The following is a 26,699-nucleotide window of genomic DNA, read 5'->3' as shown; positions in this document are numbered from 1 at the left end:
TTTGCTTTAATCTGAATAAGACAATATATGATCAAGGTGTTCACATGAGTTGCATTTTGAATGTTCCTTTCATGACCCCGCCTTACATATTATAAAACATAGATTGATTAATGTAATGTAACGTCGCCACGCTATCCACGTTTCTCCCCAAATTTATTCAATTTCAGGTGCTTTAAGTTGATTCCATGAGCCCTTAAATGTGTCAATAAGTTTGACGTGTTTCCTCCTTACACGCAACTTTTGTAAAGCATCTGCTTCACTTTGCTGTGTCAGAATCCTTGCTTGTAAAATACGCTTTGGAACGCTTAGTTCAAGCAAATTTGATGAACATGCGTGTTAATCATGCGTGTTGATCTGAAGAGAGTTGCTCTCGCTCACCGAATGCACTGTACTGCGTGCGTCCATTTCCTAAGCAACAAGAACAAACGCCTGACATCGCCTGCCTGTATTCCCAACACAATCTCACGGCAATTCGTAACTTTTTGATTTAGTGGCTAATTCGTACGAATTCGTACAATCTAATTCGTACAGTTTAGTACGATTTGCTCATCCGCTAATGACGGTTGGGTTTAGGGGTGGGGTTAGGTGCCACGCCTCCTTTTTTAAATCGTACAATTTTGTACGAATTCGTACGAATTAGCCACTAAACTGTCAAAACGTAAAATACTTACGTTTTCTCGTGAGATCAGGCTGGTATTCCTCAAAGCTGTTTAGAGTTAAATGTTTAGAGATGGTGTGACAACCTGTACTTATGTGTGCCTTTGATGCTCCCCTTGATGCTTCTTACGTCCTTGTCGCAGCACCAGTGGCACCAAAATTAGGCACCGAAATTCATATGCTGATTCGGTCCGGTACACACCGGTTACAAAAGTGCCAGTTTTATAATGGCACTAATTATGACAGCATTGTAATATTGAAGTGAACTTTCCCTTTGGGACTACAGTATTTGACAAACATTAAGAGATAAAAGTGATCAAATCAATTGTCTTGACACATGTACTGCTTCATCTGTTAGATTTGTAGCTACATATACTAACGTGCTAGGCTGTAGATATGCTTTTCACTCCACCCAGCATTTACAGTGGTACTTCTTTAATAAGTGAGGCGTTGACAAGAACAAACCCCCCCATTTAAACACAAACACATGTGAAATTCAGCCTCCTGCAATCACACAATTCACACAAACCCTCACAGGAACTGAACATCTTTTTTAGATGCAGAATTTAGAAATTGCGATCGATATACACAGTAAAAGTCAGAGCTTCAGTCGTGTTCTTTCACATACAAATGTTTAATTTACAGTACACTTACAGCACAGGAGATAGACAGTATGTTTTCTGCATATGGGACTCTTTACGTCATTCACAGATGGTTCTTGTTAGTGGCGAAGGCTCTTATTGCGAGGAACCTTTAGATTTCACAGTTTAAAAAACGTGATAGTGTCTAAAACCCTTAGAGGAAGAGATTTGGGGGTATTTATTTGGAGTTTGAAGGGGCCGAATCGGTGGTGCCGGTATGTCTGTTCCAGATATGGATACGCCCTGATTTTTCATGAGCTTTTCCATTATTAAGACCAAAAAAGTTCTTCCACTAAAAGAAGTCGCACAAAATGAGAAGGAAAACAAACAGACTTGAGCAGTTTGACAGATTTAAAGGAATTTTCCGGGTTCAACACAAGTTGAGCTTCTGTGGCCTGATTTGTTTATTTTTGCTACTACAGAAGTCTCTGCCAGTCTTCCTTTAGTTAGTGGAAATAAACAAACTAAAATCACTCTAACAGTAAAGTACTGTCACTGCAAAAAAGTTACAATTGATCAATTTCTAAAGAACAATTAACATGAGAAGCAAAATTATTAAGTCTTGTAAATTTGAAAACAGTATCTTGACAGAGTGGTCAGAAAAATGCAAGTTTGAATTGAATGTTTTTTCCTGACCTTAAATATTTGAGTTAAGCATTTTTTGTTTTCATTTTAAATGTACTTCACGAGTTCACACTTGCAATCGTTTCAGAATAAAGCGTATTTGGCATGCTGTCCGGGGAGAGGGCTCTGAGCTCGGGGAAGACACCCAAACTCGAGTTACTCCTCTTATCAGGAAACAGAGAGGAATAAGGATTCGAGCGAAGTATCTAGCCCGGCCCCAGAACGCTCCCCCCGGGATTGTAGTGCTTAAGAGGTGAGGTGACGGGGTGGTGGAGGGATGCTAAAGTCGTGAGATGCTGCAGGTAAGACAGCTTTTGGTATATATAGGGGTTTGGTCAAGAACTGATTGGATAATAGAATAATTGTCAATGACGTATTTGATACTAAAACTTCTGCGCGTGCTCCTCGCGAAATTTGTTTATAAAACATCACTTAATTTTTTTAATTTCTTATATTTTTCAGAAAACAGCACTTCATCTCGTCAATTGCTTTTCAATTTAATGCATCTTGATGTAAGAATGTTTATATTTATAGTTAAAAGGCAATCATTTTACGGAATCTTTTTTTTTTTTGTGAATAATGAAGTAATAAAGCTAGAAAAATGTATATTTTTTATTATTAGTGCTCTGCAAAAATCAATCGCATCCAAAAAAACTTTGTTTTGACATATTATATATGTCTGCACTGTGTATATGTATTATGTATGTATATATAAATACACACAAGCATGCATATATTCGAGAAAATGTTTATTTATATTTAGATCTAAAATATATATGATACAAATTATATATAAAGTGAAATCTATAAGTAACAAAATTGTTTTGTTTAGCTATCAAATATACGCTTACTGGCCACTTTATTAGGTACACCTTACTAGTACCGGGTTGTACCCCCTTTTGCCTTCAGAACTGCCTTAATCCTTCGTGGCATAGATTCAACACGATACTAGAAATAATCCTTGGAGATTTTGGTCCTTATTGACATGATAGCATCATGCAGTTGCTGCAGATTTGTCAGCTGCACATCCATGATGTGAATCTTCTGTTCCACCACATCCCAAAGGTGCTCTATTGGATTGAGCTCTGGTGGCTGTGGACGCCATTTGAGTACAGTGAACTCATTGTCATGTTCAAGAAGCCAGTCTGAGATGATTGGTGCTTTATGACATGGTGATTTATCCTGCTGGAAGTAGCCATCAGAAGATGGAGACACTGTGGTCGTAAAGGGATGGACATGGTCAGCAACAATACTCAGGTAGGCTGTGGCGTTGACACGATGCTCAATTGGTACTAATGGGCCCAAAGTGTGCCAAGAAAATATCCTCCACACCATTACACCACCACCACCAGCATGAACTGTTGATACTAGGCAGGATGGATCCATACTTTCATGTTGTTGATGCCAAATTCTGACTCTACCATCCGAATGTGGCAGCAGAAATGGAGCCTCAGTTTCCTGTTCTTGGAGCGGCACCCGGTGTGGTCTTCTGCTGCTGTAGCCCATCCGCCTCAAGGTTGGACGTGTTGTGTGTTCAGAGATGCTCTTCTACAGACCTCCGTTGTAACGAGTGCTTATTTGAGTTACTGTTGCCTTTCTATCAGCTGGAACCAGTCTGGCCATTCTCCTCTGACCTCTGGCATCAACAAGGCATTTGCGCCCACAGAACTGCCGCTCACTGGATATTTTCGGACCATTCACTGTAAACTCTAGAGATGGTTGTGCATAAAAATCCCCATAGATCATGTACAAACACATCTATTATGTCAAACCAAACTTTTATATTGGATGTGATCAATCGCGATTAATCTTTTCCCAGCGCTAGTATGTATGAAGACTTTAAAGTGGTCCTGTTCAAATGCAGTGTAAGACGCTACTGTTGTCTAATATATCTCTGAAGATTCAGGTAAAATACTACTATATATTTTTCATACTCTGAATGACTCTTTTTAGATGATGAGCAGCTTTTGTGTGTGTCCCTTTAAATGCAAATTAGCTGCTGCTGCTTTTGGAAAGTGGGCGGCGCCTGTACAGCTCTTGCTTGGGATACTCTGGTGACAACAAGCACAGTATATTTACAACATCAACTGAAGCCTCGTCAGTTAAAAGTCTTCATATCTGCGAAACAGCGACTACAATTTATTACGAACAGAACTTAATCAGGTGTTAATTATTTAAATTCACATTATTTAAAACACAGGACAAGTTTGAGGGAGTTCAGAAACACCACACATTGAGATAGAGAATAACTAAATGGACTATTGTACTAATTTGCAGCTCAAATAACACTAAATCTATTAACAAAACCATCAATATATGGAAGAAAATTAAATTAAATCACCCACTGGCCACAGAAGCTGTATTGTATTGTATTAAACCCAGAGCATTACATTCAGTTGACTTATTTTTTGTTGTTAAAAGTCCCACAATATAATAATTTAGTTAACTGGTTGCACTTTATTTTACAGTACATGCATTTATGTGTACTTACAAAAGTAATTACTTTCACAAGTGAATACTATACGTTAACTAAATGCGTTAAGAGTGAGTTCAGAGTTTGTAGCATGTTATTACTCAGATATTATAATGTCTGTAATAAGCACATACTATATACATGCTGAATCGGACTGTAAAATAAAGTGCCACCAATATATTAGTTTGCTAATTCATAGCTATTTAATTTGCATTACAATTAAATAGCTAATATTTATCGGTGTTTACCTTCAGATAATTGTTTGCGCTTTAGTTTTGGGTGGAATACAATTTTGTTCAATGGAAAAAAGCGGTGTTTTTTTTTTTCAGATCATTCAGTCATTTTCCTTCAGCTTAGTCTCTTATTTATCAGGGGTCACCACAGCGGAATGAACTGCCAACTATTCCAGCATATGTTTTACGCAGTGGATGCCCTTCCAGCTGCAACACAGTACTAGGAAACACCCATACACACTTATTCACACACTCATACACTCACTTATTCACACACTCATGCACTACGGCCAATTTAGTTCACCCAATTCACCTATAGCACATGTGTTTGGATTCTGAGGGAAACCGGAGCACCCCGCACGCCAACATGGGGAGAACATGCAAACTCCAAACAGAAATGCCAAGTGGACCAGATGGGACTCGAACCAGCGACTTTCTTGCTGTGTGGCCACAGTGCTAACCACTGCCCCACCATGCCGCCTTTTTTGCAGGTCAGATACATGGCTCCTAATACTGGCTTTCATTTGCTTAGTTAGCTGAGGAATTGGCTAAATATGAAACTTGTTTGCATCACAGGTTATAAAGTCATCGAGAATTTGCATATACATTATGTACAGTTCACTTAAGTGTGCACGTGTAAAACACAGAAACATCAACGAACAGAATCAACATGGTGTTAATATAAATAAACGTCCTTCTCTGGAGTTTCAATGCTTCACAGGCTTGTCCTCAAAGAGTATCTGAGCATACACGGTTCCTGTCTTTGCAGCTTTGGCTTCAGGCAGTGGCTTGATCAGCTCGAGCTCAGCGTATGTCAGACTCTCCTCTGCAATTTTGGGCTGTCGGGTCACACATGACATATTAAACACAACAATTGGCAGCTCCACAACACAAATAACACACTTCTGTGTACTGCGTTTCATTGAAGCGACTTACCAAAACCACTTTTCTGGGCTGAGGTTTTAAAAGCTTCGGCTTGCGCGTTTTGTCTGCAATAGGGGCTGAGAAGGAATGTTTTGCTTATTAAAATGATATTTAGGCACTTCAGCAATATAATGCATGCTAGGGATGGGACGGTTCATAAAAAGATTGTTTGGTATGCAAGTATACTGAACGCTTCATGTTTTTAATTGATTTTTTATCATTTGACAGGGAGTGTTTTGGTATTTGACTGGAGTATGTGATCCCATAATATGGATACCTGTTCATTGGTGTGTTATTATGGTTACGGCTCATGGTTTTATTCCGATAGTTGCTAGGAGGGAGGGATACAGCTGCGGCCAGAAGTTAAGGAGAATTCTTTGTATTATTATGTATTCAATTTCCCAATAATTGTATTTTATAAATGTCTACCCCTACACCCAGGGGCGTATCGGACATTTTAAAAGTGGGGGGGACAGCTATATGAGATCATACGTTCATATAATTATGAATCACCTGTTTCTAAATGGTCTGTCTCTAAAAGTGAGGGGGACGTATCCCCCCGTCCCCCCCGGTTGCTACGCCCCTGCCTACACCAACCCTGAACCCAACTTCACAGTAATGTAAAAACAGCAGTTATAATGAGTATTATTCATATTATTTATTAATATACCTATTTAATTGTTTTTTATTAGCACCTACCACTTACAGTAATGTAAAGATATGAAATACACTGTAGAAAGTGTTTGGTTCTATAAAATCTCTGTCCCAACTCAAATCGATTAAGTTAACTTACTTCTTTTTACAAATTTAAGTGCATTGAACGTAATTAAGGTATCCCAAAATAGCCTCGAGAATTGTGTTGATTCAGCTCTTTTTAAATAAATAGTTTGAAAAAGCAGCATTTTTTGAGTGTATTGTTGTGCAGGGCCACAAAAATTATGCAATATTGACGCGAGTATCTGCAGCTGTATCCCATCTAGTCTTTACCTTGTATTTCTACAAATGTTCAAGCATCTTGTTCACAGTTAATGCTGAAAACTCAGTTCTAAATCAGTTTAAATATTCCAGCTGAAACTCAATACACTGAAAACAATGATTCATTGCATTTACTACATTTTTTTAAGGAAAGTGTTTGCAAACAATTTATATAGGTTGAATGTAAACCAACATATTAGACTGAACATCACTACATTTAATGTGTTTGTTCATCAAATTCAGCCCATATAAACTGTTTGTAACCACTTACCTTTAAAAAAGGTAAATCTGAATCCCCAGTGTACTTGCATTCATGTGGATTTCTCTCAAAGCTCATCATGCTTTTTTTAATTCGACATGTTCTTGCATTACAACATAAAAGCAAATGCATGTAACCCCACATGGAAAGAACCTATATGAGAAGACATGCACATATATAAAACCTATGCAGGATATACTGTATGCACATATATGAAAATATATACGCTGCATATATGCGTATATATGCCGCATATAGGCAAAATTTGGCCAAAATGTAAAGCAAATCAAACCGAAAACCATAACTACAGCACTGTGATTCAAATGCAAATTTATGAAGAGTCCCACCCCTAATGCATGCAGAAATATAGAGGCTTATTTTAGAGATATCACTCTACCTTTAGCCGGTATCTCTGGTGGAACATCCGCCTGCTCCACAGTTTTGTTTTTCTTGTACTTTCTGACCTTCTTGGGAAGAGCTGGAGACACACTGACCACGCTAGTGACCGTCTCTCCTGAACTAAACACACATACAGTTTTCAGTTTGCGTTTTATATTGTCTGTTGTATATTTTATATTGTTTTATTTATTTTTTTATTGTGTATTTTATTATACAGGTTTTTTATATTGTCAGAAAATTCAAATCAAATTATTGTTATATTTATATAACTATATTATTATATACTTATATTATAAATTTGAATGAAGTATATTCAAAGTTGGTTATGTACATCCTAATTACCCGCATTCACCCAAGCCGTTTCATCAGTAAAACCATATCCAATATAAAGCATGTGTAAGCTAGCAGATTTTTTATTTTGGTGACTGTTGGATATATAAGTATATCCAGGCTCATCTACATACAGACGGTATACATTACAGTGATATACACATCACATTTACTGTTGTAAAATATAGTTAGATATAGAGACGTATCTAACTTTATCTGCACTCTACAAAATATCTGTTAATAACAGTTTCCGTATTTTGTAATTCACAAGTTTTCATTTATTTATGGTTATGAATTGGATTATGGGATGTTGATCTCTGCTCTGTCGACTTTTAATGTTGAAAATTCAACTCTATAGTTTAACAAAGTGACTTTTAATGACATTTTAGTAGTTTGAAACAGTATACTGTGCATATATAGAGAAATAAGTCTGTAAAATTACAGAAAATGTACCTGGCAGCTTTACAAGGTGTTTGTAGCATAATATACAACACCAACCCAGACAATATAGCACTTTAAACAATTAAAACGTTCATCAAAGTCATTATTTTGAACATTTTGAAGGTTAAAAGTTGTTGGAAGAAATATCAAGAAATCATAAAATAAGAAAAGCCACTAATTTACAGATATTTTTTACAGTCTGGATACATATTCATAATGTAATAAATCACATATTCATTCATTCATTCATTCATTCATTTATTCGTTCATTTTCTTTTCGGCTTAGTCCCTTTATTAATCTGGGGTCGCCACAGCGGAATGAACCGCCAACTTATCCAGCATTTGTTTTATGCAGCGGATGCCCTTTCAGCTGCAACCCATCACTGTGAAACACATACACACTTATTCACACACACATACACTACGGACAATTTAGCCTACCCAATTCACCTGTAACGCATGTCTTTGGACTTGTGAGGGAAACCGGAGCACCCGGAGGAAACCCACGCGAGCGCAGGACATGCAGCACATGCAAACTCCACACAGAAATGCCAACTGACCCAGCCGAGGCTCGAACCAGCGACCTTCTTGCTGTGAGGCGACAGCACTACCTACTGCGCCACCCATAAATCACATACTTCAATAATATGTATATTATTGCCCAGCTCTTTCTAAAAATGATTATGGACTGTAGAGGTATGTCCAAATTTATTTGCATACATACAATAAATTTACATGAAGCTACACTTTTAACTGCTTGATTTTTATTTATTTTTTACATTTTTTGGTATTGTTGAAAATGTAATCTATATCATCACTCAACAACACTACTTTGCTAAATAAACATGAAACTAAGCAAATTATTTAGACGTTATAAACATTAACATTCTATGTAAAGCTTTGAGTCTATGTATTGTGAGATGCATTATACACAAATAATGCAGTATTTTTCTTACCTGTTCTGTGGACTCTTGACCAAATGATAATTTTCTAACAAATAAAAGCATATAAAAGAAATAGATAAGACTTCTGCATGTAATTAAAACCCCTTATAAGTATCCTTAAGATGCGTTATAATTGTTTATTAGACTATTTTACATAAACAGCAGCAAGAGTCACACCTTTTAAGCGTCTCTTCCTCTGTAGATACTGGCAGCTCACAGCTATAGTGAACATGCACATACACAAGAGTCCGACACAGCACACCAGCACAGCACACAGATACACATCTGAAACATACATGAAGAGAAACACATTTGGGTGAAATAGATGTGCGGTTGAAGTCAAAATTATTTGCCCTGCTGTGAATTTTTCTTTTTCAAATATTTCCCAAATGATGTTTGATGTTTAATGCACCAAGAGTTAACATGAACTAACAATGAACAACTGTATTTTCCTTAACTAACGTTAACTAACATGAACAAATACTGTAGTAAATGTATTGTTCATTGTTTGTTCATGTTAATAAATGCATTAATTAACATTAACTAATGAACGTTATTGTAAAGTGTGACCAAGTAAAGCAACTAATAACTTTTTACAGTGTAGAACAGTGCTCTCATACAGTTCAAGGCCCTGCATGGTTTGGCTCCACACTATCTGTCTGAACTTTTAACACGGTACTCCCCTTCACCTGACCTCCGTTCCTCGGACTCTGGTCTTTTAACAGTCCCCGTCACTCAGCTGCGCTCAATGGGTGACCGGGCTTTCTCTTCCCTGGCTCAGAGGCTCAGGAACTTTCTCCCGTATAACATTAAACAAGCTGACTCTTTGAAATTGTTAACCTCTTAAGGCCCAGGGTGTTTTTTACATGCAGTTTTTATTTCTCTTTGCTATTTTGGCTTATTGGAACCTAATTAGAATAAAAATCTAAGTATCATCTTTTGATATGATGTACTTTTATCGAAAAATGATGTCCATATATGTGGACTCGTGATCCGAATTCACATAAAACACTTTTTCCCAGCCTGATCTCACGAGAAAACGTAAGTATTTTACGTTTTGACAGTTTAGTGGCTAATTCGTACGAGTTCAGTCGTACGAAATGGTACGATTTTAAAAAGGAGGCGTGGCACCTAACCCCACCCCTAAACCCAACCATCATTGGAGGATGAGCAAATCGTACTAAATTGTACGAATTAGCCACAAAAAAAGTTACGAATTGCCGTGAGATTGTGTTGCTTTTTCCTGACTTTTTTTAATGCATATCTTACATGGTATTTTTTTTGAGCTTGCTTTGACAATCAGAGAGTAAAAACAATTTTTTCCCCCATTTTGGACAGTTAAAAATAGTGTTTGGGACATTTCATATGCTGCAAAACAGTTGCAGGACAACACCGTATGTCTGTAACAAAATATAAAACATTTAGTATTTTAAAAATGTGCTGTCCATCTATGTGGACACTCAAGCCCCAGGAGGTCAAATCAGCCTTGAAAACACACTACTTTACTCTCGCCTATTCATGAAGTGTGCATTCTTGATTTGTTTTTATGTTTCTAGATATTACGTTTTATCTATTTTATTTTTGAATGTTTAAGTTTTACTGTTATTCGTTTTTATATCTGTATCTTCTTTGTGTAAAGCGCTGTGAGAATTAAGTTTTAAAGGCAGTATATACACTGTAAAAAATAAATCCCTAAAATTTACGGTAAAAAACGGCAGCTGTGATTGCCAGTATTTAAAATGCTGTACAAACCGTAAGAGTAATTTCTCATTTTTACAGTAAACTACTGTATTTAATTAATTTATAGATGTAATATGTCTGTATTTTGAATGACCAACATCTACACATCTTTTGTTACACAGATACACACATTAACACATCCATATGCAGGTGTGGTGTTTAGAAAGTTACATAATGAACCAATGCTCATCACAAGCAACTTTTCCCACAAGCAGAAAAGTGTATCAGTGTAGAGAAGGAGCTCAGTGTCATTCACACAGCTACTAAACACCCAGCCTGATCTCACGAGAAAACGTAAGTATTTTACGTTTTGACAGTTTAGTGGCTAATTCGTACGAATTTGTACGAGTTCAGTCGTACGAAATGGTACGATTTTAAAAAGGAGGCGTGGCACCTAACCCCACCCCTAAACCCAACCGTCATTGGAGAATGAGCAAATCGTACTAAATTGTACGAATTAGATCGTACGAATTCGTACGAATTAGCCACTAAAAAAAAAGTTACGAATTGCCGTGAGATTGTGTTGAAACACCAGTATGGTAACATGCAGAAAATTAAAGTCATGAAATAAACATTGCATCAACATTAGATGTAACTTAAATCTCTAATGTACATCACTAATGGGGAAACAACTAAAAAGACCCATAGTAATGTCAACAAAAAGATATAATAAGTGATGTGCCATGCAGGGAAAGTCTGGGAAAGTCAATTTACGGTTATTCACCGTATATATTAAGGAAACATACTGTTAACCAGGTTACGGATTTTACTGTAGCATTTTTACAGTTTTTTACCGTTTAAATCACGGCCATTTTTTACAGTGTATAAATAATTAATTAATTATTATTAGAATACTATTCACTAGATCCGAAAGAACAGCTTTAGCACATTTGATTTATTTATTTTTAGTTTAAGACAGTATGGTTGAGCAGAGTTTTGTGGCTCACCTTCAAACAGGCTCCACAGATCCTCCTTTGGTCTGCCGGCTGGGAGAACATGCACTGCGAGAGGAAGAAGAGAGAAATGCACACTCATCACTGTGGCTCCAGACCCTCATAATTACACGGCACACGCAGTTAAATCAGGCAAATTGCAGGGGCAGTAGTGTGTGTGTGGGACGACAGCAGTGAGGCTTTCCCTCTTTCTGGATACACTCCTGGCTCACGGTGCCAAACACCCACTGTGATGCTCTGAAATACCCATGAAATAGACATTGATGACATTAAGGCGAGCTGGACAGGCAAACAGATGAAGTTTAACCAACTATTTGGGTGCAGAGTAGACCACTCAAGTGCAAATTTGGCTCATGTGAATCAAATCAGTTCAACTGAATCCTTGTGTTCTGTCAGAAGTGGAAGTCGTCATGAGAGTTCAGTTGTAATACACTCAAAAGAAAAAGACTTTCGCTGATTGTTTAAGCTACTTATGTTATACGAGTTGAAACAACACAATATTTCAGTTGTTTTGGGGAGGACAACTTAATTGTTTTATGTTCAATCCACTTAAATTACACTCTCACATTCGCACACATACAATACGGCCAATTCAGCTTATTCAATTCACCTATGGCGCATGTTTTTGGACTGTGGAAACCACACCAACACGGAGAGAACATGCAAACTCCACACAGAAATGCCAACTGACCCAGGTGGGACTCAAACCAGCGACCTTCTTACTGTGAGGTGACAGTGCTAACCACTCAGCCACCGTGCTGCCACATGTTATTAATATTACATTGTTATTAACGTTACGTTACAGTCAAAATCAGGAAAGTTATGGTGTTGTGTGTGGGGAGGACGGTTTATAATAATAGTTATCCTGCAGTTCTCATAGATTTATCCTTTCTGAATTCATGCATGAATTGTACAGAATCAGTATCTAATTTTCATCTTATTAACACATTTTTGTAATCTTATATTTAACTTTAGTTTGTAAGATTTAAGGTTAAGTTTAGCATAGATGCTTCACAGAGAATGAATGATTACATGGTCCATACAAGCATAAATAAACAGGACGAACAGTTCTGTTTAAAATGAGAATATGGAGCCTTTTCACATTTCCACGTGTTTCAGCAGCAGAAGTCATCATAGCTGTCCAACTTAGAGCGCAGGGAATGGGAGAGTATGACAAATATGTTTTTTACAATCCTGTTTGCTGAAATAATAAAGTAAAACCCAACACTATCTCACGGCAATTCGGAACTTTTTGATTTAGTGGCTAATTCGTATGAATTCGTACGATTTAATTCGTGCGATTTAGTATGATTTGCTCATCCCCCAATGACGGTTGGGTTTAGGGGTGGGGTTAGGTGCCACGCCTAGTTTTTAAAATCGTACAATTTCGTACTAATGAACTCGTACCAATTCGCATGAATTTTCCACTAAATTGACAAAACGTAAAATACTTACGTTTTCTTGTGAGATCAGACTGGTAAAACCTCAGAAAAAACTTTCAGAAAAAAGAAATTAAAATAGTGAGAGACTGATGACAGCAATCAGAAGAGAGAACAGTATCAAATTTACTGTCCCTCCCTCATAGGCACTGCATTACAAATGCACGTCATGATTTTGCCAAGTACGATGCGATCCTGGATTAACATCTATGTTGATCCTGAAACATCATTTTTGTTGGAAAATGTAATCCATACCTATTCCCTACCCCTAAACCCAACCACACCTGTAAATTATTCCCAAAATCAGAGAGGAGAAATAGATGTATAACAATCATGTAGAAGTGTATAAACCTAACCGTAAGCCTTAACTTGCAGCACAGGTTCATTGTGATTACGTACCCCTGTATACATTTCTGGAGAGTGCGAAGTATGTAGCCAGAGCTTCGGATGGCTGCATTTCATGTAAAGTATTTGTATAGCCTGTCTTATTAGATTAGATTAGATTCAACTTTATTGTCATTACACATGCACAAGTACAAGGCAACGAAATGCAGTTTCGGTCTAACCAGCAGTGCAATAGCAGCAAGTGTAGGATACAGGTATAAGTTATAAAGTGCAGTTATAGAAAAACTATGGTGATATTTACAGATGGATGTACTATGAACATTATATACAGGTTGTATTAGCTATGAACAGATTTACAATAAATGAATATATGTACAGGATGCTATTAATAATCAGGAGTGTGCAGATAGATAAACATAATTATAAATGTCCATGTGCAGTGGGTATGTACAGGTCAGATAAGTGAATCAGTGCAATGAATATGTGCAAACTTTAAATGTGCAAATGTTAAATAGTGCAGTTATTGTGAGGAGTATAAGTATGTCAATCTGTGAACATTTTTTTGCTATTTCTGCGGAGAATTTTGGTAAAAATCTGCGGATTTCTGCTGAATTGTTTTGGGAGTATCATACCAAAAAACCTTAATATGTGAAATAAAAAATAATACATTTTTAACTTTTAATTAATCTTTAAAATCCAATTAGATTTACTTTATTTGGTAAACAAAGCAAGTCTCTCATTTAATATATCTACTAAAATAAAGAAAATATTACTGTACAAACTGCATTGTACATAAATCAGATGAACATTTTCATATTAGTCATTATTATTACTGTAATTAATTAAAAAACTGAGTAAATATAGATTTACACACATTTACACAAGTAAATAAACAGAATTAATGATGAGTTAAAAATCTACGGAGATTCCATGTGGGCCTACTTATAGTATATGTTAGTTATGCATAGTTTTTTTTTTTAAATAGCTCTTATGTCCAGTGTTGTATTTCTGATTAATTTATGTAGCACAGCTGTCCTGTGAGACACGCCATTTTGTTTCCTCTGTATATGTCCCCACATGTAGCTGAATGACAACAAAGCTCGACTTGACTTGATTTCGTCTTTAAAATAAATGCTACTGTATGTTGCTGCCGACGGATTCTGTTTCTTTTCGTGCTACCAGCTGACCGCTTACCTCAGTGTGCACAACTTTACCGCTGTTACCAGTTTGCCCAGTTGATCACCATGTACGCTAGCTGAATTGAGATGGAGCTTTTGAAAACACTATCGGTTGGGTTTAGGGAAGGGGGTGATCAGGTCAATCGATGCTTTTGAGAACACTGTCGGTTGGGTTTAGCGAAAGCGGTGGGTGAGGGGATCGATCTGTCAGTCTTTCAGTCAGCCGACAGCGGCCTCTGGTGGATTTACACGAGAACAGCAGGAGCGAATGGCACTCGCAAGAGAAATTTGAGATCTGAAAAAGCGTACACGGCGGCCTCTGGTGGATTTGCGAAAACAATAACTGAAAAAAAACGTACCTCCTGGGACATATTTAGTGCTTTTCATCCTTAAGGAGCCTGGGTTGCTTAACATAAACGGTAAACGTATCCCTTAATTCTGATTGGCTGATTGTAGTATTGTTCCAGGATCAACATAGATGTTAATCCAGGAACATGTCCTACTTGGTGAAACCAGGTTGGTGATTACAAACACCTCGCACAACACGTAATTCACAAGCCAAATATGCATAATACATAGATAAATACATATAAATGTTCATACATTTTTAAAAAATCTAAATATTAAACACTTTCAAGGATTTAAGATGCTGATAAGCGTTAAACACGTCATAACAGTCTTGTGAAAAGGGCTCATTGGTGTTTCTGATTTTAGCTCATCCAGCCAAACAAATAGTCCACAGAACTAAGCTCAAAACTCTCTGTTTTCCCTGAAACATGATCACATTTTCCACTGACACTATTTGTAAGAAGCAGAGAGAGTCTCTGCCATGTGAGGGAGGATGTGGTGCAGATTTAAATACACAGTAGCACAGAGAAAGCAGGGAATACTGACTGTGTTTGCGGATTCAATGCAGGAAGATGTTTTGTATGGCTTTTGTTATGTCTGGGAAAAAAAAAATCTAAATATAGTTGAAGTCAGAATTATTAGCACCCCCCCCCCCCCTGTATATTTTTGCCTCAATTAGGTTTAGATTTCTTCAACACATTTTTAATCAATAGTTTTAACAACTCATTTCTAATAACTGATTTATTTGCCATGATGACAGCACATTATATTTGACTAGATATACTAGTATTCAGCTTAAAGTGACATTGAAAGGCCTAACTAGGTTAATTAGGTTAAAGTTAGGGTAGTTAGGCAAGTCATTGTGTAAAGGGGGGTTTGTTCTGTAGACAATCCAAAAAAAATATTGTGTAAGGGGGCTAATAATATTGACCTTAAAATGGTTATAAAAAATTAAAACCTGCTTTTATTGTAGCTGAAATAAAACAAATAAGACTTTCTGAACAAAAAAAATGCTGTAGGAAATACTGTGAAAATTTCCATGCTCTGCTAAACATCATTATATTAAAAAAAATATCACAGGACGGCTAATAATTTTGACCTCAACTGTATCCTGTATTGGCTATCTCTGTGAAAAGTCTAGATGTAATTGGGTTTGTGTTGTATACGCAGTTTTGTTCTGGTCAGCTCTGAATAAAAGGACAAGCGCGTGATCATTCATATTACCTAGACAGAGGAGAATGTTGTTCACTTTACATACTCTAATATATTCACTACTTCTTTTCAGAGCAGAATGTGATGTGCGGGTGAACTCAAATCATTAATATGTCAATAGACGCAGCTGCTCTGTTGAAACATCTCCATTCATGCATCCGGGAGGTTTTTAACAAATGGCTTTTGGCAAAAAAAGTGACAGAAGCATTCAGAAGCCACCGAAGATTCTGTATCTGGATCTTTTCGTGTGTCCAAATATGAGCCACATGACTCAATGGAGCTTTTGTCCCTGGTTGGGCATGAGCTAGAGCTCCAGAAATAAGCACATTTCTGCAGGAGACACGAATAGTGAAATAAATAATACTCAAGTGTTCAATGTTCAAGCGGAGAACAGTGTGGTTCATCAGAACACAAAGCTAACTGGAAATATTGGGCATGGTGTATACTTCAATTCTGTGATAATCCAAATGTAAAATACAGAAGCAAACTGTAAAAAGGGATTATTTTTGCTTTACTTAAAGTGAGTAAACTCATTGCAACTGTTAAATTAATTCATTTTTCTTCGGTCAACACAGTGGAATGAACCGCCAACTATTCCGGCATATGTTTTAAACAGCGGATGCCCTTCCCTTCCATGCCTACACCAACACTGGGAGAACATGCAAACTCCACACAGAAATGCCAACTGGCCCAGCCGGGACTCGAACCAGCAACCTTCTAGCTGTGAGGTGACCACTGAGCCACCGTGCTGCCCCAACTGTTGAATTGATATAACTTAATTTTTATAATTATGCACATAGATAATTGACTAATTTACTCAGTTTTTAAAGTAAAGTCAACTTATCGTTCGAAAAGCAACAGGTTTACTCATTTATTTTACGTAAAGGCAACTAATCGTTTTAAACAGTGCAGATCGCAGATGTTAGTGTTTTAGTCTTGTAAAACTTTCATCTTTTTTCATACAAGTATAGTTTGTGACTGTAATTCCTGCTGTGCTGGATTAGACCCTGCTCTTAAAGGGGTAGTTCACTTGAAAATGTCAATTGTCACCATTTACACGCCCTCTAGTTGTTGCAAATGTACTTGATATTCTTTCTTCTGTTGAACACAAAATAAGTACTGTATATTCGGCCATCGGTAGCCATTGACCTCCATAGTAGGCAACGAATATAATATAACAGTAAATGACTACAAGTTTACCCACATTTTAAAAAATATCTTCTCTTGTGTTCAACACAGCCAAAAAAACTCCTTGAGAAGGATTTGATGTACATCTTTAGGTGAACTGTCTCTAAGTAGGAGCTCATTTAATTCACCCAAACTAAAACCTTTCCCAATTCCTGTAGTGCGAACGAGCCAAATAGTGGATACTCGTTAGTTTTTTCATGAAAAGATTCTTCGAAAGCTTCTATACATAACCAAACCAGCCCAGTAGGCACCTTGATGTCAAAACAATATCAAAACAAGTTAAAAAAAGCTTCAAAAATGGTAATTGATTTGACTGCGACATCAAATTAACATCTAAAATTAATCAATTTTGATGTATTTTTAAGTCTGCTAGTTTGATGTCATTTTGACAAGGTAGTTTACATGCATTTTAGGGATTCCAAATTGTAAATTTGTAATTCAAGAGTTCACACTTAGCTAACGATTTATACATAGCTTGTTTGGCGTGCTGTCCCGGGAGAGAGCCCTGAGCTCAAGGTATCCTCGAGCCCAGGGCTCCCTCCTTTCACAGGGCGAGGGGAGACTGAGCTCAGGTCGATCTGAAACTCCCCCGCTGCTGAGGCCAAGGTGAACTTCCTGAGAGTAAGACATAAGAAAAAAGATTTAGGCTTATTTTATCTATAATATAGAGCACATTTGGATGGTGGGAGGAAACCGGGGAACCCGGGGAAAACCCACGCGGACACGGGGAGAACATGCAAACTCCGCACAGGAACACCAGATGGCCCAGTGAAGACCCAACGCCATTGGTATTCTTGCTGTGAGACAACAGTGCTAGTCACTGAGCCACCGTGCCGCTCATTCTGGATAAAGGTGGGAGGAGGGGGGTTTCTTCCAGATGAAGATAGTTGTAGAGAGGAAATGAGGATATATAGTGACTTGGGATCCTTTGATTGGAGGATCATGATTAGCCAATGTGGACCAGCTGGGTCAATCATGAGCACATGCTCATCTCGAAATTAGTTTAAAATTCAAACTTCACTTAGTAATTGAAGCTTACAGATGAATAAACATTTCTTATAATACTTTTTGGGTCATTATTTTGGTGGTCAAAAGGGCATCAATGTGTGGATTAGTGTTGTCACGAGACTGTAATTTGATACCAATCGGTACTGAAATTTTAAAAGCGTCCATTTCCCGCTAACATTTGAACGCTGTTGAGCACGTTCTTAAACAGCACTGATTTAGCATTGTGTTCACATGCTGAACAGAAATGACTGTGATTGGCCGTGAAGGTCATCAGTTCACCGAACTCACCGCTGTTTACTGAGTGTAAACACAGATACAGGAACACTGGAGCGTTTTAAAGCCCTGAAGATCAGCTGGTCTGTTTATAAGCTGACATGCAAGTGATCCGCTGATGAATCGACTGATCTTCGTGGCTTTAAAATGCTCTAGTGTCGCTGTATCTGTGGTTAAACAGTGGTGAGTTCGGTGAACTGATGATCTACACTGCCAATCACAGTCATTTCTGTTGAGCACGTGAACACAATGGCAAATCAGATCAAATCAGCGCTCAAATGTTAGTTGAAAATGGATGTTTTAAAAATTTCAGTATCGATTGGTCTCGAATTCCAGTATCGTGACAACACTAGTGTGGATGTCAAATAGATGTAAAGGTTTTGACATCTAAAATCGATTAGCATTTTATACGTGTTTTATGACGTCATGTTTGATGTCAATTTGATGTAATTTTGACATCAAGGTGCCTGCTGGGAATTACAAAAAATTAGACCCATGTGAACTCAAATAATCAGTGAAAACCAATGGACACAATAGAAACTAATAAACTACTCTGCTATCAATAACTCAAACCTCCATTACTTTAATTTCATTGAGTCTATGCTGGTGGTCAGATACAATTACCAAAATTTGTGTACCTCCAAGTTCCAAGAGAACCAATAATTTCATCTTAAAGCAAAGACTGCAACTTTTAAATGTTTGCTAAAAGTGAATTCTGCAGAACAATCACTTTAAGCTAACACAGATGGACTAAAAGCCACAAACATCCAGTTGTGTCTTTAAGTAGGCCATGCGACGGCCACCCACAGCAGCTTTTTGCTGGAAAACTCTGATCTAATAGTCAAGTCTCTGACCTCCTTTTTCACTTTGCTTTTTCTGATTCTGCGTACACTCAAATTCAATCTGCACTTATTTTGTCTTGAATCCAAAGAGTGACAGCCTCCGAGTCTGTCTGTCTGTCTGTCTGTCTGTACAGTAAGTCAGCGAAGGAAAACTCCATTCTTTAGCCAGTGTCAATAGCGTTTGGCTGTCATTACACTTTGTTTCTGTCAACTCCGACTGCCAAAAGACAGATATATAGCACATAAATATTAGATCACATTTCCACATGTTTTTAATGGAAAATCTCACACGCGAAGAGATTCTCGACATCTGTCGGTTATGTGGCGAGTGTTTTGTCAGATGTTTCAAACCTCGAGACAGTTTAAGAGTCCAGATGAGAGAAACTCTTGACGAAAAGTCAATCAAATCAGCATGTGAATTAGGGCTAGTGATGGGTGGTTTCGAAACATTACTTCGTTAAATGTAATAAACTTCAAGCATCCAGTGATTTCAGTATACAACACTTTGTCATAACTGTTTTGAAATATTTTAATTTCAATGCAATTTCAACGCAAAACAAAAAAATGTAACTTTGTTCTGAGCCATAACAGCTTATTAATTCTTTAATTAAACACCGTAATAGCTTATTAATTCTTTAATTAAATGCAAAGCTGACAGAAAAAACAGCTGATGGAGTATACACTAACCTGCGCATTATTGAGACACTATATGGCGCCAAGCAGTCAAAAACATAGATAAAACCAGCTGATGGAGTATACACTAATCTGCGCATTATTCAGACACTAGATGGCGCCAAACAGTCAAAAACACAAAGCTTATAGAAACGAAAACAGCTGATGGAGTATACACTAACCTGCGCATTATTCAGTCACAAGATGGCGCCAAACAGTCAAAAACACAAAGCTTATAGAAACGAAAACAGCTGATGGAGTATACATTAACCTGCACATTATTCAGACACAAGATGGCGCCAAACAGTCAAAACACAAAGCTGACAGAAACGAAAACAGCTGATGGAGTATACACTAACCTGCGCATTATTCAGACACAAGATGGCGCCAAACAGTCAAAACGCAAAGCTGACAGAAACGAAAACAGCTGATGGAGTATACACTAACCTACACTTTATTCAGTTACAAGATGGCGCCAAACAGTCAAAAACACAAATCTGACAGAAACGAAAAGAGCTGATGGAGTATACACTAACCTGCGCATTATTCAGTCACAAGATCAGCCAAACAGTCATAAACACAAAGCTGACAGGAACGAAACCTGTGCCTTATTCCGTCACAAGATGGCACCAAACAGTAAACATGGCGTGATATTAACAGAGACAAATGAATGTGAACTGACGGTCAAGGTTATTCAAAGTTTCTGGATGAGCCTGCTATTCAGCTGTTGCTATCTTGGAATAACATGCCTTGGAATGTTGCGACTAACCAATCAGAACTTTGCAGACAATTTTGCAGACAATGCAGAATATTGCAGACAGCCTTGTAATAGCATTAGTTAATGCACCGTATGTAATAAACGTTTGCGGGTAGGCCACGCGATCATGACACAATGGCGGATGTAGAATGTCAGAGGCTACTCACATTCATACTATATAGAACATACTTTTGTAACGCTTGTGTAGTAAATTCAGTAGACGATTTTGGATGTAGCCTATAGCTTTTGAATGATCTTGAAGACACTGATTATCATGTTCAGCTGTGTTTGATTAGTGTTGGAGCAAAACTCTGCAGGGACACCAGCCCTCCAGGACAGAGTTTGCCCATCCCTGTTCTGAGTAGCCTGTACCATATTGAGTGCATTGACCTGTTTAATCAGTTTGATAAGGGATTGAGACAGCTGACTCAAAGATTCATAACGCTTCGTTTAGTGCTGTAAAGACAAACCTCTGAGCTGTGTGGAGGCCGAGCTGTTGGTGGAAGCTTTCCATCGCTCCTGGTGCTTGTTAAACTCCTGCACCCTGCAGCTGTACACACCCCTGTCCAGCTCGCTGATGTTCACAATCAGCAGGTTGAATATCTTGCCCTGTTTCACCACGGTCAGCTTCATTTTGGGCTTGCGGAAGCTCTTGGTGTAGTTCCCGTAAAACTTGGCTCTCTTCATGTTCACTCGTGCCACCAGCAGCTCCTCTCCTCCAGATTCAGGCTGAAACATCCAACGAACCACCGGCAGACTCGCCGAACGCTTCCGCTGGCTCACCTGCAGTGGTGTAAAGTAACACATTACTGCAATGTGGTATATACAGTGAGTGACAGTTCAAAATGACCATTATTGTTGTGTGTGACGCCGCCGGACTAATGGATTATGAAAATGTGTTAGATGTAACAGCAGTGCCGCCAGGGGGCACAAAGGGATGGGATGCGAATGGACAGAAATATACAGTAGCTGAAAATATCCTGCCACTTGTAAATGAAGATGAAATAACAAAACAATGCATCATAATTCCTTTATAAATCATTAAAAACTTGTTAACAAGCTTTATTGCCATTGCAAACTTCTTAAGTCCAATGAGGATTAATTTTGTAAATTAAAACAACAGAAATAAAAGACAATTAAAATGAAAGCAAGCAAGCAAGCAAGCAAGCATAAATAAATAAATAAATAAATAAAGAGAAAGAAAGAAAGAAAGAAAAAGAAAGAAAGAAAGAAAGAAAGAAAGAAAGAAAGAAAGAAAGAAAGAAAGAAAGAAAGAAAGAAGAAAGAAAGAAAGAAAGAAAGAAAGAAAGAAAGAAAGAAAGAAAGAAAGAAAGAAAGAAAGAAAGAAAGAAAGAAAGAAAGAAAGAAAAAGCAAGCAGTGTAGCCAGCCCAAGCGCTTTTGGTCGCACCATTACAAAATCGCCACATTCATGATATGAACTCTTTAAAAACCAGTGATCTTCTGCTGAATGATTCTGCCTGATTGTTATATTAACATAAAAATAACGTTTTTTTAGATGTCAGTATCAGTATGGATATCTATAAGCCAGTGTGGTATAAAACATTGACGAAATTTGTGTTTAGAAGATACAAAATTGATATAAACATGTAAAGTTTGTAGTTTGTCACTTCCGCCTAAATGGATCAACGGTTTTATTCATGGCACATCATACTGCAGTTTCTCGTCAAATCTTCTGACCAATCAAATGCTCTGTAGTATTTGACATGCCCCGCCCCGCCCCCTTCTTCTTGTTTGCTTTTCATTTAATGCGCTTGAGCACAGCCACTCTCACTGGCAGAGCTAAGATAAAAACAAACGCTACTGGCTGCTTTTTTTGAAAGGGGAGGAGCTACTCTGTCCTGCCCTCTCTTTGTTTTTCAGTCGAGATTACTTGAAACATCAAATAATAAAAATGCACATTTCAAAGCACCATGTCTTTAAAACGTGGACATTAATTTTAACCCAGTAGTTTCTGCACCCATTGAGTAGTTTTGTACTTAGTACTAAGCACAAAACTAAGTTACTTAGTGTACTAAGTTTTTTTTTTTAAATGTGTGCTGTTAGATCACACTCTTTACGTCAGATAAATAATATTTAGCCCCGGACGCCAGATCCTGTCAGAAAATGTCTGTTTCTCTGGGTATCCAGACAACAAGCCAGCGTAGCTACCCAATACCCAAACATGTTAACCTGTATTCAACTGAATTAACAATATCGTATCAATGTAGGAGTTGACTGAGAAAGCCAGATTGGAGCAGAAGCAGGAGACTAAGTACCCAGCAAACAATTTGGTGTTTAAAAGACATCTAATAGACATCTAAACGTAGACAGCTTGGCTAAAACATAACTAAACTTGGGCTGTCAGTGAAAATCTAATAGAGATCTAAGAATAGCTCAAAACTAGACTAGTCGTCAAATAGACAGATTAGACAGACTTTATATGTGCAGTCATTCATTTCTGTTTATTTGATGACTAGTCTAGTTTGGCCTTTTCTTAGACGTCTACTAGATTTTCACTGACAGCCCAAATTTAATCTTGTTTTAGCCAAGACGACTGTTTAGATGTCTAACTGTGCGTTCACACCGAAAGCGGTGAGAGCGTCACAGGTTGCTCTGGCCGCCCTGGCGATAAGTGTCTGCCTTCAGCTCCGGCGGCGAGAGCGTCAAAATTCGCTACATTGATCTCGTATTTAAAGGGGCCGTTGCAGCATATCAGTTACATTCCTGCATAAAACATGCTTTCTAGCGTGAAAATGTTGCGCACTTCTTATCAAATTTATTTAACAATGAAAGATCGAGTTGCTTTGCTCCACTTAATTAACCAATATATCCATATGTCTGAAATATCCTGAAGCAGCAATACTGTTTTGTACTGTCGCGTGAGATTCCCGCTTTTTTAAAGATAAATATCTACAACATTAATGCACATCAGTAACCTGCCAGTAACTTATTTAATGCATGTTCCTGTAAGAAAACATTGTAAATAATTGAAAATCCGGCGACCGCAATCATCAAACCCCTTGGGAACATCTGTGGTCGGAAACAAAGTTCACAGCTCTGTGTTCTCTGAACTCCTCTCAAGCAGTGGACTTCTCATTCCGATTGCTTGCCGCTGAACCGCGTCATAGCTCATTACCATAAAGTTAACTTGATTTCAACTCTCCTCGACGCCCACACCGGCGAAGATGCGCCGCGCTGCTCCTCGCCGTTTATCACCACCAGCTCTCATTGAATGACTTCCGGCTACTTTGACGCTCTCGCCGCTTTCGGTGTGAACGTACGGTAATAGACATCTTCTTTTAAAAAATCGAAAAGTCAAATGTCTGCTGGGTAATGATGATGAAGAAAGAGCAGAGTTTATGGAATAATCTTAGTTGTGTATGAATCAATGCTCAGTCTTCGTCTGACCAAGATAAATCCAACAGTTGCTATTATACCACAAGCAACAGCTATGGAAAATTACTACAGTCACACTACAGACCTTGAAATAGAGACATTCTCTAATCTCTTACTCTTAAAAACAAGTGTCACATGAATCCACACGGTCATAAGATTATAACAACATGGAAAAATGAAATAATAATAATAATAATAATAATAATAATAATAATAATAATAATAGTAATAAAGCAATAATAATAGGAAAATAGTACTAATGAAATAGTAATAATTAAATCATTAACTAATAATCAATAAAATTATAATTATAAAATGACTAACAATCATATGATTAAATGAAATAATTAAATAAAGAATAAATGAATATAAACAAATGAAAGTAAAACACAACACAAATGAATGATTGTTTAGTTTGCTACAAGGATTCTCAGATCCTTAGTTAGATTCTTTAGTACTTTTACTATCACTTGAGTACATTTTTAGTGCTGTATCGGTACTTTTACTGCAAATTTCCTTCAATCTGCAGACACTACTTTATTTTTAACTTGTATATACAATTAAAGTCAGAATTAATTAATGAATTATTAGCCTCGCTCTATATTTCACCCAATCACTGTTTAACTATTCTAAACATAATAGTTTTAACTCATTTCTAATAGCTGACTTCCTTTATCTTTGCCGTGATGACAGCACATAATATTTGACTAGATATTCTTCAAGACAAGTATCCACCACTGCTCACCTGACAGGACAGGGTGATGTTTTGACCTTCCGCCACCACCGTGAAGGGAGCCGGAGTGACTGTGACGTTGATGGATGAACACACATCTGGAATCAATGAGAGCAATGTGACATTTAACGGAGCAGTCGAGAATAAAAATGCACGCAGAGTGGATGAACATTTATTAAACGCAGGCAATTCCTTATTCAGTGTCTCAGCCGTGTAAGCCAGCAATTTGTCTGCAGACTTTAAAGAGAATTATAAAGCTGTGCATGCTGGGATATTAAAAGTGAGAGGCTTTCCAGATCCTGTTGCTTCTGCTTAATGAGCCTTTTTGACAGGCCATCTGGAGAGCATTACTAGGGTGGATCTCAGGCAGACCTCCCCACAAATGACCTAGTCAATCTGCATGTGTTTTAACATTTGATATACTTATTAGATTTATCTAAATATAACAAGACCCCTTTTAAATAAATAGGATTAGACACACACACATACACTGTATATATGTATGTACACTCACCGGTCACTTAATTAGGTACACCTGTCCAACTGCTCGTTAACGCAAATTTCTAGTCAGCCAATCACATGGCAGCAACTCCATGCTTTTAGGCATGGAGACGTGGTCAAGACGATCTGCTGCAGTTCAAACCGAGCATCAGAATGGAGAAGAAAGGTGATTTAAGTAACTTTGAACGTGGCATGGTTGTTGGTGCCAGACGGGTTGGTCCGGGTATTTCAGAAGCTGCTGATCTACTGGGATTTTCACGCACAGCCATCTCTAGGGTTTACAGAGAATGGTCCAAAAAAGAGGAAATATCCAGTGAGCGGCAGTTCTGTGGGTGCAAATGTCTTGTTGATGCCAGAGGTCAGAGGAGAATGGCCAGACTGGTTCCAGCTGATAGAAAGGCAACAGTAACTCAAATAAGCACTCGTTACAACCGAGGTCTGCAGAAGAGCATCTCTGAACACACAACACGTCCAACCTTGAGGCGGATGGGCTACAGCAGCAGAAGACCACACCGGGTGCCACTCCTGTCAGCAAAGAACTGGAAATTGAGGCTACAATTCACACAGGCTCACCAAAACTGGACAATAGAAGATTGGAGAAACGTTGCCTGGTCTGATGAGTGTCCATTTCTGCTGTGAAATTCGGATAGTCAGGTCAGAATTTGGCATCAACAACATGAAAGCATAGATCCATCCTGCCTTGTATCAGTGGTTCAGGCTGGTGGTGGTGTAATGGTGTGGGGGATATTTTCTTGGCACACTTTGGGCCCATTAGTACAAACTGAGCATCGTGCCAACGCCACAGCCTACCTGAGTATTGTTGCTGACCATGTCCATCCCTTTATAACCACAGTGTCTCCATCTTCTGATGGCTACTTCCAGCAGGATAAATCACCATGTCATAAAGCGTGAATCATCTCAGACTGGTTTCTTGAACATAACAATGAGTTCACTGTACTCAAATGGCCTCCACAGTCACCAGACCTCAATCCAATTGAGCACCTTTGAGATGTGGTGGAACAGGAGATTCGCCTCATGGATGTGCAGCTGACAAATCATGCCAATATGGACCAATATCTCTAAGGAATATTTCCACTATCTTGTTGAATCTATGCCATGAAGGATGGCAAAAGGTGGTCCAACCCGGTACTACTAATGTGTACCTAATAAAGTGGCCGGTGTGTGTATATATATATATATATATATATATATA

At 37.9% G+C, this 26,699-nt stretch overlaps 1 protein-coding gene across 1 annotated transcript in view; it reads right to left on the bottom strand.

Annotated features, from left to right (window-relative positions):
- Positions 1–1,272: 1,272 nt before the first annotated feature.
- vstm4b (V-set and transmembrane domain containing 4b) overlaps positions 1,273–26,699 on the bottom strand; it is a 27,885-nt gene continuing 2,458 nt past the window's right edge. The window contains exons 2-9 of the mRNA XM_056469604.1: positions 24,998–25,083; positions 21,326–21,638; positions 11,588–11,641; positions 9,078–9,185; positions 8,913–8,946; positions 7,184–7,305; positions 5,565–5,629; positions 1,273–5,467 (exon numbers count right to left, since the gene is read on the bottom strand). Of these exons, the coding sequence (XP_056325579.1) occupies positions 5,336–5,467; positions 5,565–5,629; positions 7,184–7,305; positions 8,913–8,946; positions 9,078–9,185; positions 11,588–11,641; positions 21,326–21,638; positions 24,998–25,083 (914 nt within the window). The 3' untranslated portion in view covers positions 1,273–5,335. The remainder of the gene's footprint in view (positions 5,468–5,564; positions 5,630–7,183; positions 7,306–8,912; positions 8,947–9,077; positions 9,186–11,587; positions 11,642–21,325; positions 21,639–24,997; positions 25,084–26,699) is intronic.

This window comes from Danio aesculapii, chromosome 12 (assembly GCF_903798145.1).
Source record: "Danio aesculapii chromosome 12, fDanAes4.1, whole genome shotgun sequence".
NCBI lineage: Eukaryota > Metazoa > Chordata > Actinopteri > Cypriniformes > Danionidae > Danio > Danio aesculapii.
The sequence above is the reverse complement of the archived record's forward strand: the minus strand, read 5'-3'. Positions and strand labels throughout refer to the sequence as shown.